Here is a 22750-nt window from a genome sequence, read left to right on the forward strand (position 1 = left end):
AGGGAATGTGTTAAGGGTATGTGGGCAGGGCGTAGAGAGTGAGTACGGGCCTGGGTACTGGGATGTGTGGCCAACTAGTGGAGGCGTGGCCAAGTCCCCAACAAATAACACGCACACAGTGCCGCAAGTTGCACAGTGAGTGCCTCTCAGCCAGGGGCGGATCCAGCCAAGGGGGAGCGATCAGTGCAATCTCTCCGCTCTGTACATCATGCAGACAGAGACTGCTGCATTTCAGCAGCAGCAGCCTCTCTGGACCCTCTGTAGCCCAGCACACAGCAGATTGTGCTGTGCTGGAGAGAGAGGCCGCTGATACGTATGAAGTGTTAATGGGGCAGACCAATACCCTAGGAGGTTCCATCCAACAGGTATTTAGTACCCGCTCCCTTTCTCTCTTCACCCCTGTATGTGGGTGTTTAACGAGCTTAACAAGGTGGTCTAGGAACAGTATACATAGACAGTGATCATGATAAAGGCCACCACCCCTTATCTTTAACACTTCCTAGCACCATTATTTGGGAATTGCTGACTAAGGACATGTACAGTGTATTGTTTTCCTGTTTTTGAGGTAAACTAGGGTAAACAGTATATATTTTTAGATAACTACCACATTAAAGTACCCAATTATTTTATTGGCTTAAAAAAGTACAAGTATATTGTAATTTGCTTAACCCAAATATATATTTACCTGTAATTCTACAACTGGGAACTGAAAAAAACAAAGAAATATATTTTAGAAATGAATAACGCATTAAAGTACATAAAAGAAACTGTTGTGGTTTTATAAAAACAAAAAGAAATGTGTTGCATTTGAATCAATAAAAAAATATCTATTAAAAAGTTCTATAGGAAAAAAAATCTGAAATATCTGAAGTGATCTGAATTAAATTTGTCTATGATATAATTGAATCGTGCATCGGATAATTGTTTCTTAAATGATCAGATTACAACATTATTGAATTGATTAATATTATGACTGTTTCACAGAAAACCGCGATGGGGCTGATGCAAAAAGTTCAACACTAGCGGATGAATCTTGAATCTTGTATATTTTCACACTTTAGATGCTGCAGAGCCGAGCGCACGCCACTATGGGCAATGCTGGGTAGCACACAACTCAGTCACATCTCCACGTGCAGCTGAAGGGGTATAACTGGGTGCTAGTAGAGCATTTGCACATAGGCTAAAGGTGCGTACACAAGGAGCGATAAAACTGAACGATATGAACGATAACGATATCGTTCATATAGTTATCATTCATATTGTTAATTTTTATGTACTTGCCAACCTGTCAATGACCAATGATGCGCGTTCCCACATGAACAATGAAGATATCTTTCATCGTCCATGCATGCAGGACAACTCGGGCGATATCGTCAACTTTGCCTGTTCAGAGATGTGGCAGGATGACTTCACTGAAAGATATCTTTGAAAGATGTCCTTCAAGTCGTTGGTGGTACAGATCGTACCGTGTCATGTTGACACGCCATATATTCAGTGGCCACCTCCTCTCCCGTGTGTTACTCCCAAATGTTGCTGAGATGATAAAACAGCTAGGGCAAACAAAGTTCCGGATACTCAGCTTACCCACAGGGGGTCCAAAGGATGGAAATTACAATTTGACAAAGGACAGAGGGCCTGATTCAGAGTTGGGAATAGAGAGAGATATCTCTTTCAACTGATCATCTTGGTGAAACCATGCTGCACTGCAGGTGGGGCAGATTTAAAATGTGCAGAGAGATTTAGATTTGGGAGGGAGGTGTCCAAACTGACATCTAAATTGTAGAGTAATAATAAAGCTGTGCAGTATTTGTGGGCTATATGTAAAAGCAGCCAGTATTTACCTATATGCAAAAACAAAATGATGTATTTACACCCCTTGCATTGCAACATGGTTTGTCCAGGTACACAGTTAAGTGCTATCTCTCACTCTATTCCCAACTCTGAATCAGGCACTTAATTCCAAAACGCGTTAAGCGGTGGTGGATGACTCCTGATGCTGTGGTAATTTCCATCCTTTGGTCCCCCAATAATAATAATAATAATAATATTAATAATAATAATAATATTCATTGATTCATTGCTGTAAAACCAGATATACTATTGGAGTGGCGCCCTATTGCAGTTATTATTCCAGCTATATAATTGTGGAAATACATGTTTTTATGTTTATATATGACTAAATGTATTTTATTTAACATGAGAAGTCTATTGTGGTTTCTCAACCAGGCGAATTAACTAAAATTTAAGTATTCATAATTTAATATTATTTTTTATTTATTTTACTCATATACATTTTTTTTTTCTAATGTATCTACAATAGTAAACATTTCACATAAATGATTTTCTATTGTTACATTAATTTCAACACAAAAATAAACAAATCTACTTGGCCAAAATAATTCCCTGGAAGCGGAGATCCAATTTAAACATAAAGAATATTGAATATGTGTAATACCAGCTTTTTTTTTTGCTTAATGAGTGATTATTAGACTTACCAAAATGTTTTTTGGTTTTAAATCTTCATCTAAGGACAGAATTCTGAATCTCACTGAAAAAGTATAAAAGATTATATGTAGTTTGAATATATCACAGTTTTCAATACATTAAATCAATTCCCAATAGTGGCATGTACATTAACAGTTAACCCTGACTGTTACAATTATTACATGCAGTTAAAACAGCTGTAAATGTATAAAAAAGTTAAAGAAAATGAAAATAAATAGTAGATTGCATTTACAGTAATATAGACAGTAGTTAAAATGTAAAATATTACACTGCAGTCTATAGGTTCTATATTATAATTTACAGTGTTTAAACCACAACGGTGGGTGCTTTGTTGAGTGGTAGGTTAGATGGTTTGGTGTGGCCAATGTATTTGTAATGGGAGTGACTTTATTGGCTCAGTTTAGACTGTAGCTTTAAGAGTCAGGCCTCTATCCTGAAAATAATTTGCCCATCCTCCCCAGTTACTATGGTTTATGGTTGTCAGCTATTTCTGTGGCATTAGAGAGCCGCCGATAATCAGCTCAGCTGTAGTTTGTTGTTGGGTGCAATTAACTTCATGGAATTTCTTCTAGAAGTCTGAACCACTGTAATGGGGGCAGAAACATAACATTACCAAGGGAGGGGGTAGTTATGGTAGAAGGCTAAGTTGAACACCGTTAGTTGTGTTCAGGGTAACAAGAGGGGTGATGACCACCTGTAATGCAATTGTTGTGGTCGTGTTATGCATTGCGTGCTGATTCTTGGCTGTCCTTTCTATGCAACCATACAGTTCCTTACCATATATAAAATAACTAGCTGTCCTTTTTTTTAATGGTATCCAGTTCGACAAATTCGGAATGTTGACCATCATTCTTTAGACATATATTTAGATCAGCAAGATTTAACATGTTGACACTAAAATATCAACATATGTTTTTTTAAATATTTTTAGGGTTAGGATGAAATATCAAAAAAACCTACTGACTGTTGACATTCAGAACCAGTAAACTTTTTGGTGTTTACCTTCCTAATGTTGATATTTTAACTGTTGATCTTGCATGCCACACCCATTTCAATTGTCTCTCTGTGTGTGTTTATTGTTAGGTTAAGTTTATTTGGTGACCAGTGGCATAACCGGGGAGGGTTGTCATGCAGGTCACATGTCCTGGGTGCCATGGCAGGTCCAGCAGAGGGGGGTGCTGCCAGCCAGGGCATTGCACCCACAACACCCACCCACCACAGTTGCCCACCCACCACCATTGCGCCACCAAGCAAGGCTCGTGGTGCTTGGTGGCATTACTGCAGCAGCTCCCACTTTGTTAGGGCTGCTGTTAGGAGCGTGACCACAACAGCAGCATAAAGCTCCCTGAGCTTCAGCCTGCTGCCTGGCCTCACCATCCCCACTGACTCCCGGCTCCCATCTGAAGGTGAGGGGGTGGGGAGACACACAGGGAGACAGAATGGAGGGGGTATTGGAAGGGACACACACAGAGGGATATAATAATGGGGGTTAGACACACAGAGTGGCATAGAATGAAGGGGGAGGGGAAGGGACACACAGGGAGACATAGAATGAAGGGGGAGGGGAAGGGACACACAGAGAGGAATAGAATGAAGGGGGATACACAGAGAGAGGCATAGAAAAAAGGGGGGGAGACACAGAAATACATAGAATAAAGGACGGGAGAGACACACAGATAAACATAGAATGAAGGGAGCGATGCAGGGGGGCAGATGATGGTGTGGCTGAGAGATGCAGGGGTAGATCATGGTGTGGCTGAGAGACACAAGAGGAAGATTATGGTGCCGTTGAGAGATGCAGAGGGCAGAGATTTTTCACAGGGGGCACAAGTCTGGTTGAACAGTAGTTGTATGATGATGACCTTCTTTAAATGACTAGACAAACAGGCATCTTTTGGAGAGGTGGGTACAGGATGTCAGCATTCAGGATTCTGTTGTTTGAAATCCCGATGCCGGCATCCCAACAGGGTTAGCATACCAACACCTGCCGGTCAGTATCTTTTTTTATTTTTTTTAAATGTGTTTATTGAAGTCATCAAATGAATCATGATACACAAACAAATATATCACAAAGGTATGTCAGTCATAACATAAATACAAATAATTTGTAGTCTTGAAAAAATGACTTCGCCACAATTTTCTCATTTTACCATTCCATAGAAAAATAATCAAGAAATTATTGTAGTGACTTCAACCATAATAAAGGTAATATAAAGTAAGATAGGAAAAGGGTAGTAGAGGGAGGAAGAAGAAAGAATGGGAAAGAAAAGAAAGAAAAAGGGGATACGATGGGAAGGGGGATATGAGCTATGCATTCCGGGCCCAGTTTGTCGGTCAGTATTTTAACCCCCCTCCTCTCCCTACCATAACCCTCCCTTCCTGGTGCCTAAATCTAACCACCCCTCTTGTGCCTGAACCAAACCTTCCCTCCCCGCACCCTAAACCTAACCTCCCCCTCTCCGCACCCTAAACCTAACCCTTCCCCTAGTGTGTAACCCTAACCCCTAACACTAAGCCTCCCCCATAACCCCATTACATAGCTCTGAGATTCTGGCAGTCGGTATGACAGGATTATGACAAGTGTCAGGATTCCAGCACCAGCATTCTGACTGCCCAAATCCCATCTGCTGGGATATTGAACCTATCCCCTTTCGGACGATGTGACCTACAGTACATAAATAGTGAATACAGACTGAAGATGCCGTCTTCCCAGGGAGGATACATTTCTTCCAAATTGTGAGAAACCATCATATAGATAAGGTGCATATGAAATGGAAAGCAATGTCCCCATATTGACAAGAAATGGGTGGCGTTTCATGTTGACACGCCATATTTTCACTGGCCACCTCCCTTCCAGTATTTGGCCATGCCCAATTTTTTGCCGCTCTCCTTTAGTGGTCGCATAGTTGAGTTCATCTTGCCCTGGGCGCCAAAGACCCTAGTTACACCTCTGTTGGTGACAAACAGATGAATGGAATTGTAATCAGTGAGTGGGTACATTAGCAATGGTCTAACTACCCTTCACATCTTTCACAGGGCTTTGATAACATTTCTGAAATTTATGAAAACGTTAAAGTAATATAGTTTTACAATGTTTTAAGCACCTGCTGTGCATGCACTTTCCTAGGAACATCTATTTAAAAAATAAACGTTCATCTCTCCCTTCCTCTCACTACAATCTCACAATGTGGGTAATAATGGGAGGGAAACCTCACTCATTTCTGCTCACAGTTCTATGGAGTGTGAACAAAATTGAGCTTCTCCTGCCATGGTAACCTGTGTAAAGGTTTTAGATTAGATTAGATGATTCTGACAGAACCTGGCTACCAATTGAACCTGCCCTGTAATGTGTCAGTAAAGGTGCATACACACGGTACGATCTGTACCACCAACAACTTGAAAGATACCTTTCAGTGAAGTTATTCTGTCACATCTCTGAACAGGCAAAGTTGATGATATCGTCCGAGTTGGCCTGCATGTATGGATGATGAAAGATATCTTTATCGTCCATGCGGGAACACGCATCGTTGATCGTTGACAGGTTGGTAACAACATAAAAATGAACGATATGAACGATAATGATTAGAATGATATCGTTATCGTTTATATCGGTCAGTTTTATCGCTCCGTGTGTATGCACCTTAAGTCTGTGTAAAGTCCTGCTTCTCATTTACCAGCCAGCTACACTGGTGCATGAAATACGTCCCCAGCCTTACACAGCGGTTTCTTGGGAAAGGCTCCTGGGCTGGCTCTGGGAATAATAATGAGCAGCACTGTTGTTAGCAGATAAGCACACAATGTACATGTGCCAGAAGCTAACTGAGCTTGTATTTAACAGCTGGAGATGGTGTCATTTCTTCTCTCATTCATGGACAAGTCATAAAATGATTCTCATTTGGAAAGCTTCAAGACCTAGGTATATTTATGGTGGTGGCTCCTTTCTAGAATGACAATGAAGTTTGGATTTTTATTATCAAGCTGCACACACTCCTGTGCTTCTGACCTAGGGGTATATTTACTAAAATGAGAGTTTTTAGACATAGAGATGTTGTCCATAGCAACCAATCAGTTTCTACTAAACAATTAAGTAGCACCATCTAGAAGATAATAGCTAGAATCTGATTGGTTGCTATAGGCAACATCTCCACCTCTAAAAACTCTCACTTCAGTAAATTTTCCCCCTAGGGTACATATGAGAGGCAAAAGGAGATCTACAGCCGTGACCCAAAAACAGCTGAATTTATAAAATAAGCCTCTAGTCTAGGCCTCATGCACAGAGCTACAGCACCTGGGTGCTTCATGGCCCACACATTGGTTCTGACTGAAGACAAGATGGTATACATGGAGGTAAAGTTGGCAGAAAATTAAACAGCATATACTTGTGGGGTCCATGAGCAAGTCCTTTTGATTTTTCCTAAAATTACTGATTTTAGGAAAAATCAGACTTGTTCTGGAGGTGCGAGAAAAAAGTCGTAGGGAATTCTGTAGAAATCACGTATCCTATTTTCAGTCCACTAAATAAATAACAAAACCCAGCGGTTGTGGGAAAAACCCAGCGCCACAGGGTTTTTTACATTTCCTGCCCACAATTGGGATACCCCCTGTAAATGTAAAATCACTTTTTCTAGAAAATGGTCAAAGCTTTGTAAATAATAATAATAATAATAATAATAATAATAATAATAATAATAATAATAATAAAAATTTGTGAGAACATCCTCCTCCCCATTCAATTACCAGTTTGTCCTGGTTTGTACACAGCCTTGTCTGTCTGGACTAGAACTTTGGTTCTTTTCTTCTTCACAAGAACTTTCCTGATTTTGGTGATGGTTTCCCCTGCATTTTGAATGGAGACCTCCAGGGTGCCAACCACCTCCTTCTCCTTAGGATCAGGAACCTGCAGAGTGAAAAGTCAAAATAAGAATTAATAATATAGATGTGTGTCTGAAATCCTTGATGGGCCATGTGTATGGTAACATCATATGAGTGCAAGAAATTGAAGGAAATTATGAGGTTTTGTTCATTTTACAGTGCACTCAGTATTTTTTAAATAGAAGCTGAAGTCTCTATAACAGTTTGTTGACATAAAGCAATCATGTGTTCTATGTACTTTTGCCCGACATTACATTGAATACTCAGGGGCGCTGAGAGGTAGGGGAAACCCTGGCCCGTATTTGATGGAGTTCCCTGGTGGGGACTCGAGTCCGCTGCCCGCCCCTCTCCCTTACCTGTCAGTAACAGCCAGAGCCGTAACAACGCATGGTTGCGCCCATTGTTGGCTCCGCCCACTGCGATATCATGACATTGTGGGCATGACATCATTATGTCATGCAAAAGATGCAGCGCTGACCGGGAATCCTCAGGACACTCCATCGGCTGTATATACTACCATTGCCAAAAGTTTTGAGAATGACACAAGTATTGGTTTTCACAAAGTTTGCTGCTTCAGTGTTTTTAGACCTTTTTCTCAGATGTTACTATGGTATACTGAAGTAAAATTACAAGCATTTCATAAGTCACAGGCTTTTATTGACAATTTCATTAAGTTTCTGCAAAGAGTCAATATTTGCAGTGTTGACACTTCTTTTTCAAGACCTCTGCAATTCGCCCTGGCATGCTGTCAATCAACTTCTGGGTCAGATACTGACTGATGGCCGCCCATTCTTGTCTAATCAATGCTTGGAGTTTGTCAGAATTTGTGGGTTTTTGTTTGTCCACCTGACTTTTCAGGATTGACCACAAATTTTCAATGGGATTAAGGTCTGGGGAGTTTCCTGGCCATGGACACAAAATTTTGATGTTTTGTTCCACGAGCCACTTAGTTATCACTTTTGCCTTATGGCAAGATACTCCATCATGCTGGAAAAGGCATTGTTCATCACCAAACTGTTATTGGATGGTTGGGAGAAGTTGCTCTTGGAGGATGTTTTGGTACCATTCTTTATTCATGGCAAAATTGTGAGTGAGCCCACTCCCTTGGCTGAGAAACAACACTACACATTAATGGTCTCAGGATGCTTTACTGTTGGCATGACACAGTACTGACGGTAGCGCTCACCTTTCCTTCTCCGGACAAGTGTTTTTCCAGATGCCCCAAACAATCTGAAAGGGGATTCATCAGAGAAAATAACTTTACCCCAGTCCTCAGCAGTCCAATCCCTGTACCTTTTGCAGAATATCAGTCTGCCCCTGATGTTTTTCCTGGAGAGAAGTGGCTTCTTTGCTGCCCTTCTTGCACCAGGCCATCCTCCAAAAGTCTTCACCTCACTGTGCGTGCAGATGCACTCACACCTGTCTGCTGCCATTCCTGAGCAAGCTCTGCACTGGCGGTGCCCCGATCCCGCAGCTGAATCAACTTTAGGAGATGGTCCTGACACTTCCTGGAAGTTCTTGGATGCCCTGGAGCCTTCTTCACAACTATTGAACCTCTCTCTTTAAAGTTCTTGATGATCCGATAAATGGTTGATTTAGGTGCCATCTTACTAGCAGCAATATTCTTGCCTGTGAAGTCCTTTTTGTGCAAAGCAATGATGACTGCATGTGTTAACAGAGGAAGAACAATGATTCAAGGACCACCCTCCTTTTAAAGCTTCCAGTCTGTTATTCTAACTCAATCAGCATGACAGAGTGATCTCCAGCATTGTCCTCGTCAACACTCTCATCTGTGTTAACGAGAGAATCACTGACATGATGTCAGCTGGTCCTCTTGTGGCAGGGTGCCATGTGCCCCCCGGGCCGCAGCGTCATGCGGGCCGCGGGCCGGTGCAGTCTGTGTCACTGTGACACAGACTGCACCACGTGTGTAGCGCTAACTGGACGGAGTCCGGTCAGCGCTACACAGCACAAACACACAGCCGCCGAAGCCGGCAGCTGTGTGTTTGCTGTAATCAGCAGCTGCTGAGAGTCTGTCAGACTCTCATCGGCTGCCGCTGCTCCCACTGCGGGAGCCATCTTCCGGCTCCCGAGGTGGCTAATGGGAGAGCCGTCGTCATGACGACGTCTCTCCCATAATGCAAAGCGGCCAGAGGAGCTGGTGGAAGCGTCGGGACCAGGAGCAGGAGTTTCAGGTAAGTGTTTTTTTTATTTTTTTATTTATTAAGTCTCTCTCTACTGGGGGCACTACCAAGGGGGGGATTACTATGGGGGCACTACCAGGGGGGGGATTTCTATGGTGGCACTACCAGGGGGGGATTTCTATGGTGGCACTACCAGGGGGGTGGATTACTACTGGGGGCACTACAAGGGGGGGGACTACTACTACTGGGGACACTACAAGGGGGGGACTACTACTACTGGGGGAACTACAAGGGGGGACTACTACTACTACTGGGGGCACTACAAGGGGGGGCTACTACTGGGGGCACTACAAGGGGAGGGGACTACTACTAGGGGCACTGCATAGGGGGGAGGGGACTACTACTAGGGGCACTACATAGGGGGAGGGGACTACCACTGGGGGCACTGCGAGGGACCACTGCTGGGGGCTCTATATAAAGGGCAATAATGGGGGTACTGCATAAGGGGAGACTACAACTGGGGCCACTATTTAAGGGACATTGCATAAAGGTTACCACTATTGGGGGCACTGCATGGGGGGGTGGACTGCTACTGGGGGCACTGCATAGTGGGTACCAATATTGGGGGCACTATATAAGGGGCTTACTACTGGGGGCACAAGGGGCACTGAACAGGGGGTACCACTACTGGGGGCACAAGGGGCACTGCATAGGGGGGATCACTACTGGGGGCACTACTGGAGGCCTGCATAAGGGTGTTATCTCCTGTGGCACACGGGGGCACTGCATATGGGCACTACGACAGGGGGCTGCCCCTAATCTTTATTTTTACCTTACATTAATCCCTTATGGACCCACCTCCTCCCTGAAACACTTGAGGGGGGGCGGCGCCATAGCACGCACGTTCTTCGGGCACCCTGGCTACACGCTACTCCTCTGCCAGGGCCACCTGCATGCATTTGCCCCCCATGCTAAAAGTTGCCAGCCAGCCCCTGACTCTTCATGACATTCTGGAGTATATGCAAATTGCCATCATAAAAACACTGAAGCAGCAGACTTTGTGAAACCAATACTTATGTCATTCTCAAAACTTTTGGCCATGGCTGTACAATGCAAGGTGCCCATCTAGTGTATACACAGCTCCACGGGTGCTGCAGCAGCAATCCTGGCTGAACAGCACTCTGCTAGACAGGAGCAAGGGACATGGGGTGATGATGCCACCCACAGAGCCTCTGCGCTAAATGCAACAGCACCGGTTGCTCATAGCTAGTTACAGCCCTAGTAACAGCAGCCTGTTTCTCTCCAGCCTAGTACATGCTACTGTGTGTGCTGGGCCACGGTACAAGCAGGGAGACTGCTGCCTCCATTCTGTAGTAGCAGCAGTCTCCACTGGCTATGCAGGGGGGGACGATCACACTGATCATACCCCCTCCTGGTTTTGCCCCTGATAGCCACACTTCCTTACATTCAGTCACTCCCCCCCTAAAAGTACCAGGGCTCTGCGCAGCTCCTTACAGCCCTGTGCATAATTAACATGTTTATCTATAATTATGGATGCATTTCTTACAATAATACAAAGTCGACTACTGTACGTAAAAATATCTGTTTTGGGATGATATATACCAAGATTTTTAAGCAGGTGGCTAAAGGGACCAGCTGGAACCTCTTGTCTATGAGTGTTGTATTATCTCCATCCAGTTGTAGAATTATCTGCACTCTGCTCTCTGCCTGAGCTCCCTCCAGGTGTATGCAGACGCTCTCAGAATCACCGGAGACCATCTCTGAGGGGAAGATGACAGCATAGTGCCTGAGGGCAATAAACAGGGAGGATTGGTTACTATGTACATAGAGGATTTATATATTAGATTCTGACATATCTATTAAATAAAGACTGTGGTAAAGTCTTTATATATTAGAATCTGACAGTTATTAAAGAATGTGGTAAAGTAAAACACATGAGCATATAAATATTTAGGTCCTCATTCAGAGCCGCTCGCAAGTGGCCTGATAGTTTGCGAACGCGCATGCTCACGCTTTGATCTACGTGTGTGCGAACTACTCTGTGCGATCGCAGCCCGCTCACCCAGCAAAGACAGCCCAGTGAAATGAGTGACAGGAGAGGCCGTTTGTGTGTGGTAACAGGGGCAGGACACTAATAACGGGGGAGTGTAGGTGCGAATGCAGGCTTGCCTGGGTGTTTCAACGCTGTTTCTAAGGCATGCATAATTAACAGGCAGCATCATTTAACACGTCACATGCCTGTTTTTTACACTGTTGTCCTCGCAGTGCTTGTGGTAGGGCAAGGCACCCACAAGCGCTGCGATCGCTTCCGATGGGCCTCGATGTACCAATGTTTTAATACACTTCCTGGAGATGACGTGCGCTAGTGGGCGGCTAAACATACGCTAATAGGTGTCTGCATACTCAGAGCGATCGCTCGCACAGCCAAAGTGGGCGTACATTATGCCTTGGCGAGCGATCGCTTCCAATGCCGTCACTTTGACCAACTTGCATACACTGGATGCCAGCGATCGCATCTAGCGAGTGGCTCTGAATGAGGTCCTTAGTTTACTGCATCTCCAATGAAGAAATATGAATTTTAAAGGGACATACTTATAGTAACTTTACACCTTGGCAGCACCATGCTGGCCTACAGGTGGGGCAGGTGTAACATGTGCAGAGAGATTTAGATGTGAGAGGGTCCAAACTCAAATGCAAATTGCAGTGAATAAAAATAATTTCTGTCCAGCATTTGTGGACTATGGGGGTGATTCAGCTTGGGAAGGAATAGCAAAGCTGCAAGCAAGCATATATGAGTAGTGTGTAGTACACGCAGGCAGCTTTGCACTTCTTCGCAAACATGCGAATGCAGCAGGAGGTATAGGACACCCCTTGCTGCATTTGTGATCCCAGCACTGTGACCAAGCTCGCAGGCTGGGATCACCTTCGCTACCTCTGCTTACTGAGGCTGGCCAGCTTCTGAGGCCAGAAAACTGCGTCCGTGAATGCAGCCGATGGCCTTGCCACTCCCGGAAAACCCCCCACCATTTCTGTAAATGCTTGCCGTCCCCACCCCTGCACCACCTCTAAGTGCCTCTGGGCCTGATTCAGACCCACTCGCAAGCGCTATGCGCTCGCAAGCGGGTCGATTGTTAGGCAGTGCGCACTGCGCGTGCGCGAGCCCCGGATCGAGCGCAAAAAGCACTCGCTCTGGCGCTCGTATCCAAAAGGGGAGGCTGTCGATGTTGATCGACAGCTCGCCCCGCTTGGAAGGCGGGGCGGGGGAGTGGCTGGGCAAATGGAGGCGTTCCTGCAGGAACACCTGCTGTTTGTGGGCGGCCCTACTGACATCATTCGTGATGTCAGTAAGTAGACTTCCTGCTCTACTAGTAAAGGAAGTCCACTGGGGCTTGCGGCAATGAGACTCTACTGCAAGGGTCTCGACGCAAGCCCGATGGTCGCGATGGTTTTCACCATCGCGACCATCACATGGCCGCTCACATAAGCTGTGGGTGGTAACCCACAGCTATGCGAGTGGCCAAGAGGCCGCAACTAAAAAAACAAACCCCCGCCCCGATTTAGAGCGAGCGCTCGCTTTTTGCGAGCGCCTTTGAATCAGGGCCTCTGTCTGTCAGTCAGGCAAAGGCATAGTAGAAAGGGCTGAAGGCCTGATTCAGAGCCGGACACTCTTTCAGAGCGCTCGCTCTGAATTGGGGCAGCATTTGTTTTTTTTGTGAGCCGGCCTCCTGGCCATTTGCTACGCTGTGGGCAACCATCGTGACCATCGGGCTTGTGACGAGAACCTTGTGCTAGGGTCTCGTCCATCGCAAGCCCCCGTTTTGGTGCGAGACCCATAGCGATAGAGTGCCCGTCGCCAGCCGGGTCTTGCGCATGCGTACAGCGGAGCCGGGTCCAGCATGTGCATGCACAGTGAAGGACCATCGATCCGCTTGCGAGCTCTGTGCGCTCACGAGCGGGTCTGAATCAGTCCCTGTGTGCGATCACGCAGGATCCGTTCTTCACTTTCGCAGAATAGGTCCTGCGCATGCGCAGACTCTCGATATTCGGGAATCTGCATACAGCATTGTACTTGCGCGCAATGCTGATTTAAACCCCCCATGCGAAAGCCACCAGTATTTACCCTGCATGCAAAATAAATAAAATATTTGCACCCCTTGCATTGCCACCTGGTTTACCCAGTGCACAGTAACTTGCTCTTTAAAGGTTTACTCCCAAATCAGAATCAGGCCCATAGTTATTTTATTCTTAGCGGCAATTGCAGTAGCTGTGTTTCACTTTTCAGAAATTTGTCAATTAGGGTGTGAAGCCCAACCCCCTGCCAATATTTTTTTTAATTCAATCAATCAATGTTTTTTTTCTGTGTGTGTGCACATTAGCCACACTTATCACCAGCAATGTAGCTGAGCAGGGGTGCTGACTGTGTCATTTATCATTGGGCTGCTGCCTCGTTGCAGGGTGCTCACCCCCAAGTGCCAAAAAAAATGAATCCAATCAATCAATCAATATTGTTTTTTTCTGTGTGTGTGTGCACATTATCCACACTTATTACCAGCAATGTAGCTGCGCAGGTGTGCTGGCTGTGTTATTTATCAAGGGGATACTGCCTCGTTAAGGGGTGCTCTCCCCCAAGAGCCTCCACAAAATGAATCCAGTCAATCAATCAATCAATGTTTTTTTTTCTGTGTGTGCGCGCATTAGCCACACTTATCACAAGCAACGTAGCTGCTCAGGGGTGCTGCCTGTGTCGTTTATCAAGGGGCTGCAGCCTCATTGAGGGGTGCTCTCCCCCCCAAGTTTAAAAAAAAAATTAATCCAATCAATCAAAATGTCAATCAATCACTGTATTTTTTTTCTGTGTGTGTGTTCACATTAGCCACACTTATCACCAGCAACGTAGCTGCCAAGGGTACTTCCTGTGTTGTTAATCACAGGGCTGCTGGCTTGTTGAGGGGTACCCTTCCCCCATAAGTGCCAAAAAAAATGAATCCAATCAATCAAGCAATGTGTTTTTTTTCTGTGTGTGTTTGTGTGCATTAGTCACACTTATCACCAGCAATGTAGCTGCTCAGGGGTGCTGCCAGTGTTGTTTATCAAGGGGATGCTGCCTCGTTGAGGGGTGCTCTCCCCCCTAAGTGCCAAAAAAAAAGAATCTAATCAATCAATGTGTTTCTTTTTCGGTGTGTGTGCGCGTTAGCCATGACATCACAAACGCCTCAGCTGAGATTTGCATAAACATTTTCAAAAAGTGAGAGGGGCAACTCCATGCAAACATATTCCAGAGTGCAGCTGCTCCTCCTGTAGCCCAGGTCAGAAGATGTGTAGGGGGTGTGGTGATAAAATGGAGTTCACATCCACTAAAGTGGGCAATGAATCCCCAATCTAACAGGGAGCGGAGCTGTAAATTATACACAACACAGGATGGGATGACGATATAGGCTTGGGTGATGTGATAATCTGGTGTGATGTATACATCATCTTTACACAATATTATTTTGTCCCCGCTGGAATCCACCATTACAGGTGCCTCTGTAATATTTGCATGTAATTGACAGTAAAAGTCTTTCTTGTAGAATTTGTAGTTCAGCTTGATGCACATCATCTTTTCCATTTTGGGGAAGTAGTCTCAGGCCGATAACTGCTGAAATCTCTTTCTGAGTACACACTGGAAGGTGGGCAGCTCAAGTAAAGCAAAGGCAGTTTGTGTAAGGGGCTACAAATTGCCTTTTTTTCCTGCCAGTAGTTCTTTACATCTGTTCAGATCTGTGTCCATTGGGAAATTGAAACTATGTCTTCATCCCTTCTGGGATGAAAATCCACTCCCAGCAGCAGGCATGGTGCTCAAGAATTCTTAAGAAAGACACAACGTAAGACTTAAACCTTAAATCTGAAATGTAGCATTTGCTGCTTGTGTTCCACTTGTCCACATATTTGCTCTGGTTAAGTGGACAGTGGATACAACGGCAGTTTGAAGGCCACTAAATGTGAGCATGTGGTAGGGAATATAGATTGTAAGCTCCACTGGGGCAGGGAGTGATGTGAATGGATAAATAAAGTGCTGCGGAATATGTGCAAAATAAATGGAAGAAGGGTTCCCGCCAACATAAAATCATTCCAACACCTGTGCTTAACACTAAACCTAACCAGGGGCACTTATAGAGAGGAGGGGGCCCATGTGCAGTTTCTGTCATGTGCCCCCTTCTCTCTATCCAGAGGCCGGCAGCGCATTGAGTGGTGTGCGCGGCCAGCGCCACACTTATAGACTCTGGGCACTAGAGTGTGCCCAGAGTCTATAGTGCATGCGCAGATCAGGTGGAAAATGACTTTTACAGTGCAGACACCGGAGCTAATGTTCCTGCGGTTATGGATAGAATGAGACACCATAGACGCCACGCTAACCAGGACTGTGTTTATTTTCTTAATACAATTCCAACTGTGGTGAGAGCCGGATACTAAGTGCATAGTGACCAGCTATTTATTACTTGGTGGAGTATGGTTAGCAACATCTTTATACCACTTTGTCCTTATTACTAAGACACTTACCAAGATTATATATGAACTGGTTAACCTGTATATGAATATAAGGAGCTAAACCCAGGTGGATACCGAGTAGCTTAGCTTGCTGTGAACAAATTGTAAAATTGTAGCATAGTATTGGCAACTGCAAAGATACATTTTATCGTAATTATAATTGTTTGATATTGTAACAGTTTTTATTATAATATGCATTCTTGTGGAGGAATGGAATTTTAAATAAATGTTGTTTATTGAGAAACCCTTTTGAAGTTCATTTGCTCAATCAGACATATTATACAGCTTTTTGCAACATTAGTTATTTTAACACTAGCTCAGCTCCATTTGTGTTTTGGGAAGTTTTTGGTTTAAGTCTGCAGGGTAACTGACTTTTTGAGCTAGCAGCTGTGTACACATTACAAGTGGAACCTATATTACAGAAACAGCCTATATAGCGCCGAGATAAAGCTCTCAGTGGCAATACAAAGAGACTACTTCTTAGTGAGGTAAATGTATGAGATTAGTAATATAAGTCATACTCGGTCATATATCAAAGCTCACTCTAACCCCCCCAGCCTAACTCTAACTCCAGGAGTTACATTTAGGCTAGGGGGGGATTAGAGTCAGGCTGTGGGGGGGATGGTTTTATTACGGTGCGGAAAAGCTGGGTGTCACAACTCTCAGGTGGAGCATGAATGCAACCCATTTTGGGATTGGCGAGACCTATAACTGAGTCTAACATGTTCAACAGGGGCCCTTGCAAGGAGGTATGGACTTAGCTGCATCCGACACGCAGGTCACAGCCCTCAGCCTAGGTTCCCCTATACAGGTGCTGGTGAACTCTGTATGGAGCGGAGGTTTTCAGCGTAGTCAGAACCAAATGGAAAAGACGATACCAGGGAGCAGACATATGCAGGTCATGAAGGATAGCCAAGGTCAAAACCAGATTACCAATATCAGTACCAGGGAGCAGACGTAGACAGGTCACAAAGGACAGCCAAAGTCAACACCGGATTACCAATCGCAGTACTAGGGCTCAGACGAAATCGGGTCACGAACAAAGTAGAGGTCAGGAACAAGCAACACAGGAACACTGGAGTAAGGTTTGGGAGCCTATACTCTGGCACAGGAGTGCTCCCAGAGACTTCCCTAAATAGGCAGGGCTTGAATTTTGCACCTTCTGTGACTCACCTAATTGGTATACATAGCCCTTTAAATTCTTTTTAAATCGGTGCACGCCTGCAGGGAGCCACGGCCGCCTGCACCATGCCACCGGGGGGGAGGAGGATCAGCCAGCAGTGGGCACCGGGGACTCCCCACCCGCTACCCTGCCACAGACCTGCGCCGCCGGACCCAGTAAGTGCGCACCGTTGTCCAGTGTGCTGCGACAGTGGGTTAGGACTAGGGAAGGGTTATGGTTAGGATACGTACGAAAATTCTCGGGATGGCGCTATCAATATTCTGACCGTTGGCATCCTGACTGCTGGGATCCCATGCCCAACCCCTTTGAGCTATGGGTATTAATTATACATAAGGATATACTGTAGTGTTATCCACTTTATTAACACTTCTCCAGGTTTTTCACTGCATTTAATAAAATTGGTGAGTTTTTCACAGTCATGACTAATTAGTCATCATTAGTATTTTTGCATTCATCACTAATAACTTATACACTCATTCCTGGGTCTGAACGGACGCAGCTCAGACTCCTTCAAGAGGCTTTGTATGCAACTTTTCGGTGGAGATATTTGTCCCAATTTGAGACTAAACACCCGGAACACGCCCCGCCATAACTCCCGCTTTCTGCAAGTTCACACCCATTCCAGGTCTGGCCTCAGCAAATTCTGAAAAGACACCCCTGCGCAGTGCGAGAGATCGAAAATTGATTTTGAAATGCTTTCAAAATGTATTTTTGACTTAATCTATATAAGGCCTTTAGTGATTCAATTAATAAGAAACTGGTTACAAAATGCATACAATAAAGCTATTATTTAATGCAAAAATTCAGGCACATTAATTCCCCATTTAATATTTAACACTTTACAACATATTATCTAACCATAAAGTAAAGGGTTAGTTTTTAATATAGTATTTTGATTTATGCGGGGTAATACAATTTTATCCTTTTTCCTTTTAAATATTGTACAAACTTTTTTCATGTATAATTACTGTATATACGTCACGCCCCCCAAAAAATAAATAAGTTATGTATGGAAAACATTACATGCATCCAGACGTACATAAGGACAGGTAAGTACAGTACAATCACTCACAATTTTGCTGCCGAAGTCCAAAAGATGTGCAGAAGGATCAGCCCCACACACAAGGTGCAGGACACCATTGTGCAAGATGAGAGACCAGCTAGTGAATGTGTCCCTTGTATCTGTGTGCCTTATGTTATATTGGGGTCTTTGTACTAACAGGTGAAAAAGTATTAGCTTAGTACATTGTCTCTACACACCCACATACATAGTGTCATTTAGCAAAACACAGGATGGACATTGAACGTAGCACAACAAATATTTGTGAAGCGATGACTGGTCAGCTCAAGGCTGTTGCAGGTGTAGGAGGTTTATACAGTAAATAGATGCATAAAAGACTAGGGACAAAGGCAGAATATAATATGTTGTTTTAAATAACAGTCTTTACAATGTTGGCTCCAAAATAATTTGTAAATATATTATAATATAAAATTTGTTACTGCAGCATTTGGAAATTTAGCCTTAGTCAGTTTGAATGTAATATTTGAAGAGAAATATAGCACTGTTCTCATAAATTTGGTCATTTAGGATAAGGTTCAATTTTACAAAAAGTTAGAAGAAAAATTAAAATTAGGGTTTTATTATTTCACATGGTTTAACATTTGGTAACCAACATTTTGTTGATTTAGCTAATTAGGAAGGGGAGTATTAAAGCTTGGAGAAGATAAATGCTCCTAACTGTCATGTTACAGGCTTTGGACCTGATTCAGACCCATTCGTAATCTGCGTACGCTCGCTAGATGCGTATGCAAATTTTCCAAAGTGACGCCACGGGAAGTGATCGCTCGCTCGTCAAGGCATAAGCACGTCCACCATGTCTTAGCGAGCGGCCACTTTGTGTATGCGTACGCCCAAACGCACAGGCAGAGCCGCCCACCAGCAACACGTCATCTCCAGGAAGTGTATGAAAACATTGGTACATCGAGCACCATCGGATGTGAATGCAGTGCTTGAGGTAGCTTTACCCTACCGCAAGCATTGCGAGGAAATCAGTGTAAAAAAATGGCAAGTGACGTGTACAATAACGCTGCCTGTTAATTATGCACGCCTCTAAAACGGCATTGAAACACTCAGGCACGCCTGCATTCGCACCTCCAACCCCCCGTTATTAGTGTCCTGCCCCTGTTACCACCCACAAACAGCCTGTCCTGTCACTCATTGCCCTGGGCTGCCTTTGCTGGGTTGCGATCGCAGTGTGTAGTTCGCACATGCGCAGAATGAAGCGTGCGCATGCACGTACGCAGAACATCGGGCCCCTTGCAAAAACACTGCGCGAGCGAGCGGCTCTGAATCAGGCCCCTTGTTCGAAAAAAATGACAGTTAGGAGCTGAAGGGTTGAAACTTTGCGGGGAATTCAATCAAGGGAGAATCCGTTCAACAGGCCGAATCTGCACGGCAGTCACCATGCTTTATGACAGTGGGATCTCGCACAAAAGGGGAACAAGTACTTTTGTGGGAATCGGGCATTCGGTCGGCTGAGCAAAGGCTACAAGACGGGTTGCCGTTGCAGGCATTAAAAACTATTTTCTCGACAATTCAATACCCCTTATTGTCTCGCTCCACCTTATCTCTCTCCAAGGCTTTATACATTTCCCCCTAAATGCTAATGCTGCATGCTGAATGTATGGAATTATTTTTCATATCCTGGTTACATTACACAGATGCGATTTTACTGTATATGTAATAAAGTCAAAAGAAAGACAAATGTAGGCCAGCACTGCAGATTAGCCAACAATGGGCCTGATTCAGCACGGATCGCAAGATTGCACATGCACGCACCCGGCAGCTGAAAAATGATGCATATGAATGCGATCGCAATGCAGACGCCCAGCACTACATAAATCCGCCCCCTTACCTCTGCTCACATCCGTAATAGCTAGCAAGACTGTGAAAACATTGATAACCATTGGATCGCAACGGCCGGTTCACACACGTGCAATGCGATGCATGGGCATGCGCAGAACGCAACAATCAGCCGAGTGCGTGCGAATTCTCATCTGCGTTCCTTGCTGAATTAGGCCCAATGTTTTTTTATTGCAATACTGCATAGAGATATGTACCAGCTCTCTTTAGACACTCATTGCTCTGAAGACTGAAGTTTCAATAGATACATTTGGAGACTTCTAATACACCATCCCTTATATACTGTAGATCCATATTCTTCATAGTTAATATTAATATTGACTCCAGCAGCATTTACTACCTTTTGTCTATGGGTGGGCTGTTTAGGCTGCAGTCAAAAAAGGATAGGAAAATAATCACAGTAAAAATGGTGCAAGCGCAGAAAACAACATCAGCTAGGGGCTGCATCTGCTGCAGTCCCTAGAAGCCGAATCGGGCTGCCATGATAAAAAACAGAAGCTGATTCCCATTGGAAGTGCTTTCTGCTAATAGCAAGGCAAACTGTCAGTCCCAGGGGGAGATAACAACCCCCCCCTGGGACTACCTGTCTGACATATTCATCAGAAAGAGATTCCACAATGAAGCAACTGCTAATCCACGTAGTTGCCGGGACTGGGGGAATCACAGGAGACTGAGGAGAGTGGTGGATATTATTGGGGGTGTTGCAGTAAAATCCGTCACCGATTGTCTCTAAAAATCCACTTCAACAGAATTTTTCAGCAGAAAACAGGACATTCAACACAATAAAACAAATATTTGATATTTGTTAGGCAATGACTGGCTTATTCAAGGCTGTTGTGGGTTTGCGCACAGGTAAATAACACAATGTGGACAAGATTCATAAAAGTGTAAACATTTGTGAATATGGTGATCAATATAGTGCGACAACCTTTGAAGTGTACAAATAGTTATAAAATACAGTTTAATACTTTAAATATGTATATTTGTAATATTACATTAAATATGAATAGACAGCATTTGTAAATTTAGCTTTAGTCATTTTTAACATGATATTTCATAAGACATAAAACAAAGCAATTGTTATGCGATTACGTTCGTATAGAGAAACAAAACGTGTGCAACCAAAAAGAGGGTGGGCCTACCATGGAGGGGTGGGGCTTAACATGGGTGGGCGGGGACTCACGTCACACCCCTGTTTCGTCACTCTGGGGGCATGCCCAGCAGTCCCGGAGATGCTGGGCTGATCCCAGAGACTTAGCTAGCACAGTAAAGATGCAGTGCACATACATCATGCTCAGCAGAACAGCGGTGTGTGCTCTCCCCAACTTCCCCCCCACACCATGGGAATCTGCGGCCCTCGGGTGGGACGGTGGAACACTCCCAGAAAAATGGGACTGTCCATCCCAAAGTGGGACAGTTGGGAGGTATGCTTTACTATTGACTGATCTCGAAGGTGAATATGTTGCTAACCGATTCTGTCAGACTCTTGGCCCCATTTAACAATGAAGCATGCTCGCTAAAGGGGTTATGTCATCTATTCTTATGGTGAAAGCGATGTGGTTCTCATGGCAATGGGGACCCAGCGCTGCCTCTCTGGCTTCAGCGAAGCTTTCCAGGCACTGCCGAGTCCCAGCCAGGTTACAGTGCCATTCACATGTGCAGACGGAACATCGTGCATGCGCCTTGCTCTGGATTCCGTCACTAGCAGCGTTAGGCTGCCAGCAGCTGAGCAGAGTACTTAACAGACATGGAGGACTATGCTGGACCTCGCCAAGGAACTAAATAATATCAAGGAAAAGATCGCTACGTTTGATTCATTCACAAACCTATATTTGACCCAATTTTTTTTAGCACTGTTAAGAGTCACATATTCTGACCAATGATTTCTATGCGATTATTGTTTGGAATGGTAGAGAGAAATATACAATGTTGTAATGGATTTTGTTGACTGCACTTTTCTCATGGACAATGAACAAAGGTTCTTTAATATTTGCAAGATACAGTATAAAAATCAATAAATCAGTTCTTCGAGGCAAAACGTCACCCTCATGGCGTCGGATATTAGTGGGTTTTGGCTTATATAAGGCTCTGTGGACAGTGCCATTTTCCTGTTTGGCATGTTGCTGTATGCTGCTCTGTACTCTGCAGTATAGGCTGCGCTGTGTCCAAACTCACAAGTGGCTGTGCTGCTCTTAGTCAATGTGTAGAGGGGGTGCATGCTGCTGTATGCTGTGCTGTAGACTCTACTGTATTTAAGCTGTGCTGTGTCCACACTCACAAGTGGCTGCGCTGATCTTACTAATATGTATAGGGGTGCATGCTGCTGTTAGCTGCAATGTACTCTGCTGTAAATTGGCTGTGCTGTGTCCATCAGTAAAGGCATTCAAGTGCATATGTAAGCCTTGTAATTTCACACAGTTTGAATTGAGCTGTGATATTAAAAAAATCTAAATAAAAAAATAAATCATTAAGTTCTATTGTTTGTACTATTTGGTACGTTTTAACGTAGTGCACAGTTTAAATCGAGCTGCGTCAAAAAAATAGATACATTATATTGTTGCTTGTACTGTTTGG

The 22750-nt window shown here is 44.3% G+C and overlaps 1 protein-coding gene across 1 annotated transcript in view; it reads right to left on the bottom strand.

The window, feature by feature from the left end:
- LOC148518858 (alpha-2-macroglobulin-like protein 1) overlaps positions 1-18393 on the bottom strand; it is a 208252-nt gene extending 189859 nt beyond the window's left edge. The window contains exons 1-5 of the mRNA XM_088476975.1: positions 18326-18393; positions 11145-11328; positions 7243-7402; positions 2496-2548; positions 686-706 (exon numbers count right to left, since the gene is read on the bottom strand). Coding sequence (XP_088333101.1) covers positions 686-706; positions 2496-2548; positions 7243-7402; positions 11145-11328; positions 18326-18393 — 486 coding nt within the window. The remainder of the gene's footprint in view (positions 1-685; positions 707-2495; positions 2549-7242; positions 7403-11144; positions 11329-18325) is intronic.
- Between the last annotated feature and the right edge of the window lie 4357 nt (positions 18394-22750).

Source organism: Taudactylus pleione, unplaced genomic scaffold (assembly GCF_031769625.1).
Source record: "Taudactylus pleione unplaced genomic scaffold, aTauple2 ptg000198l, whole genome shotgun sequence".
Lineage (NCBI taxonomy): Eukaryota > Metazoa > Chordata > Amphibia > Anura > Myobatrachidae > Taudactylus > Taudactylus pleione.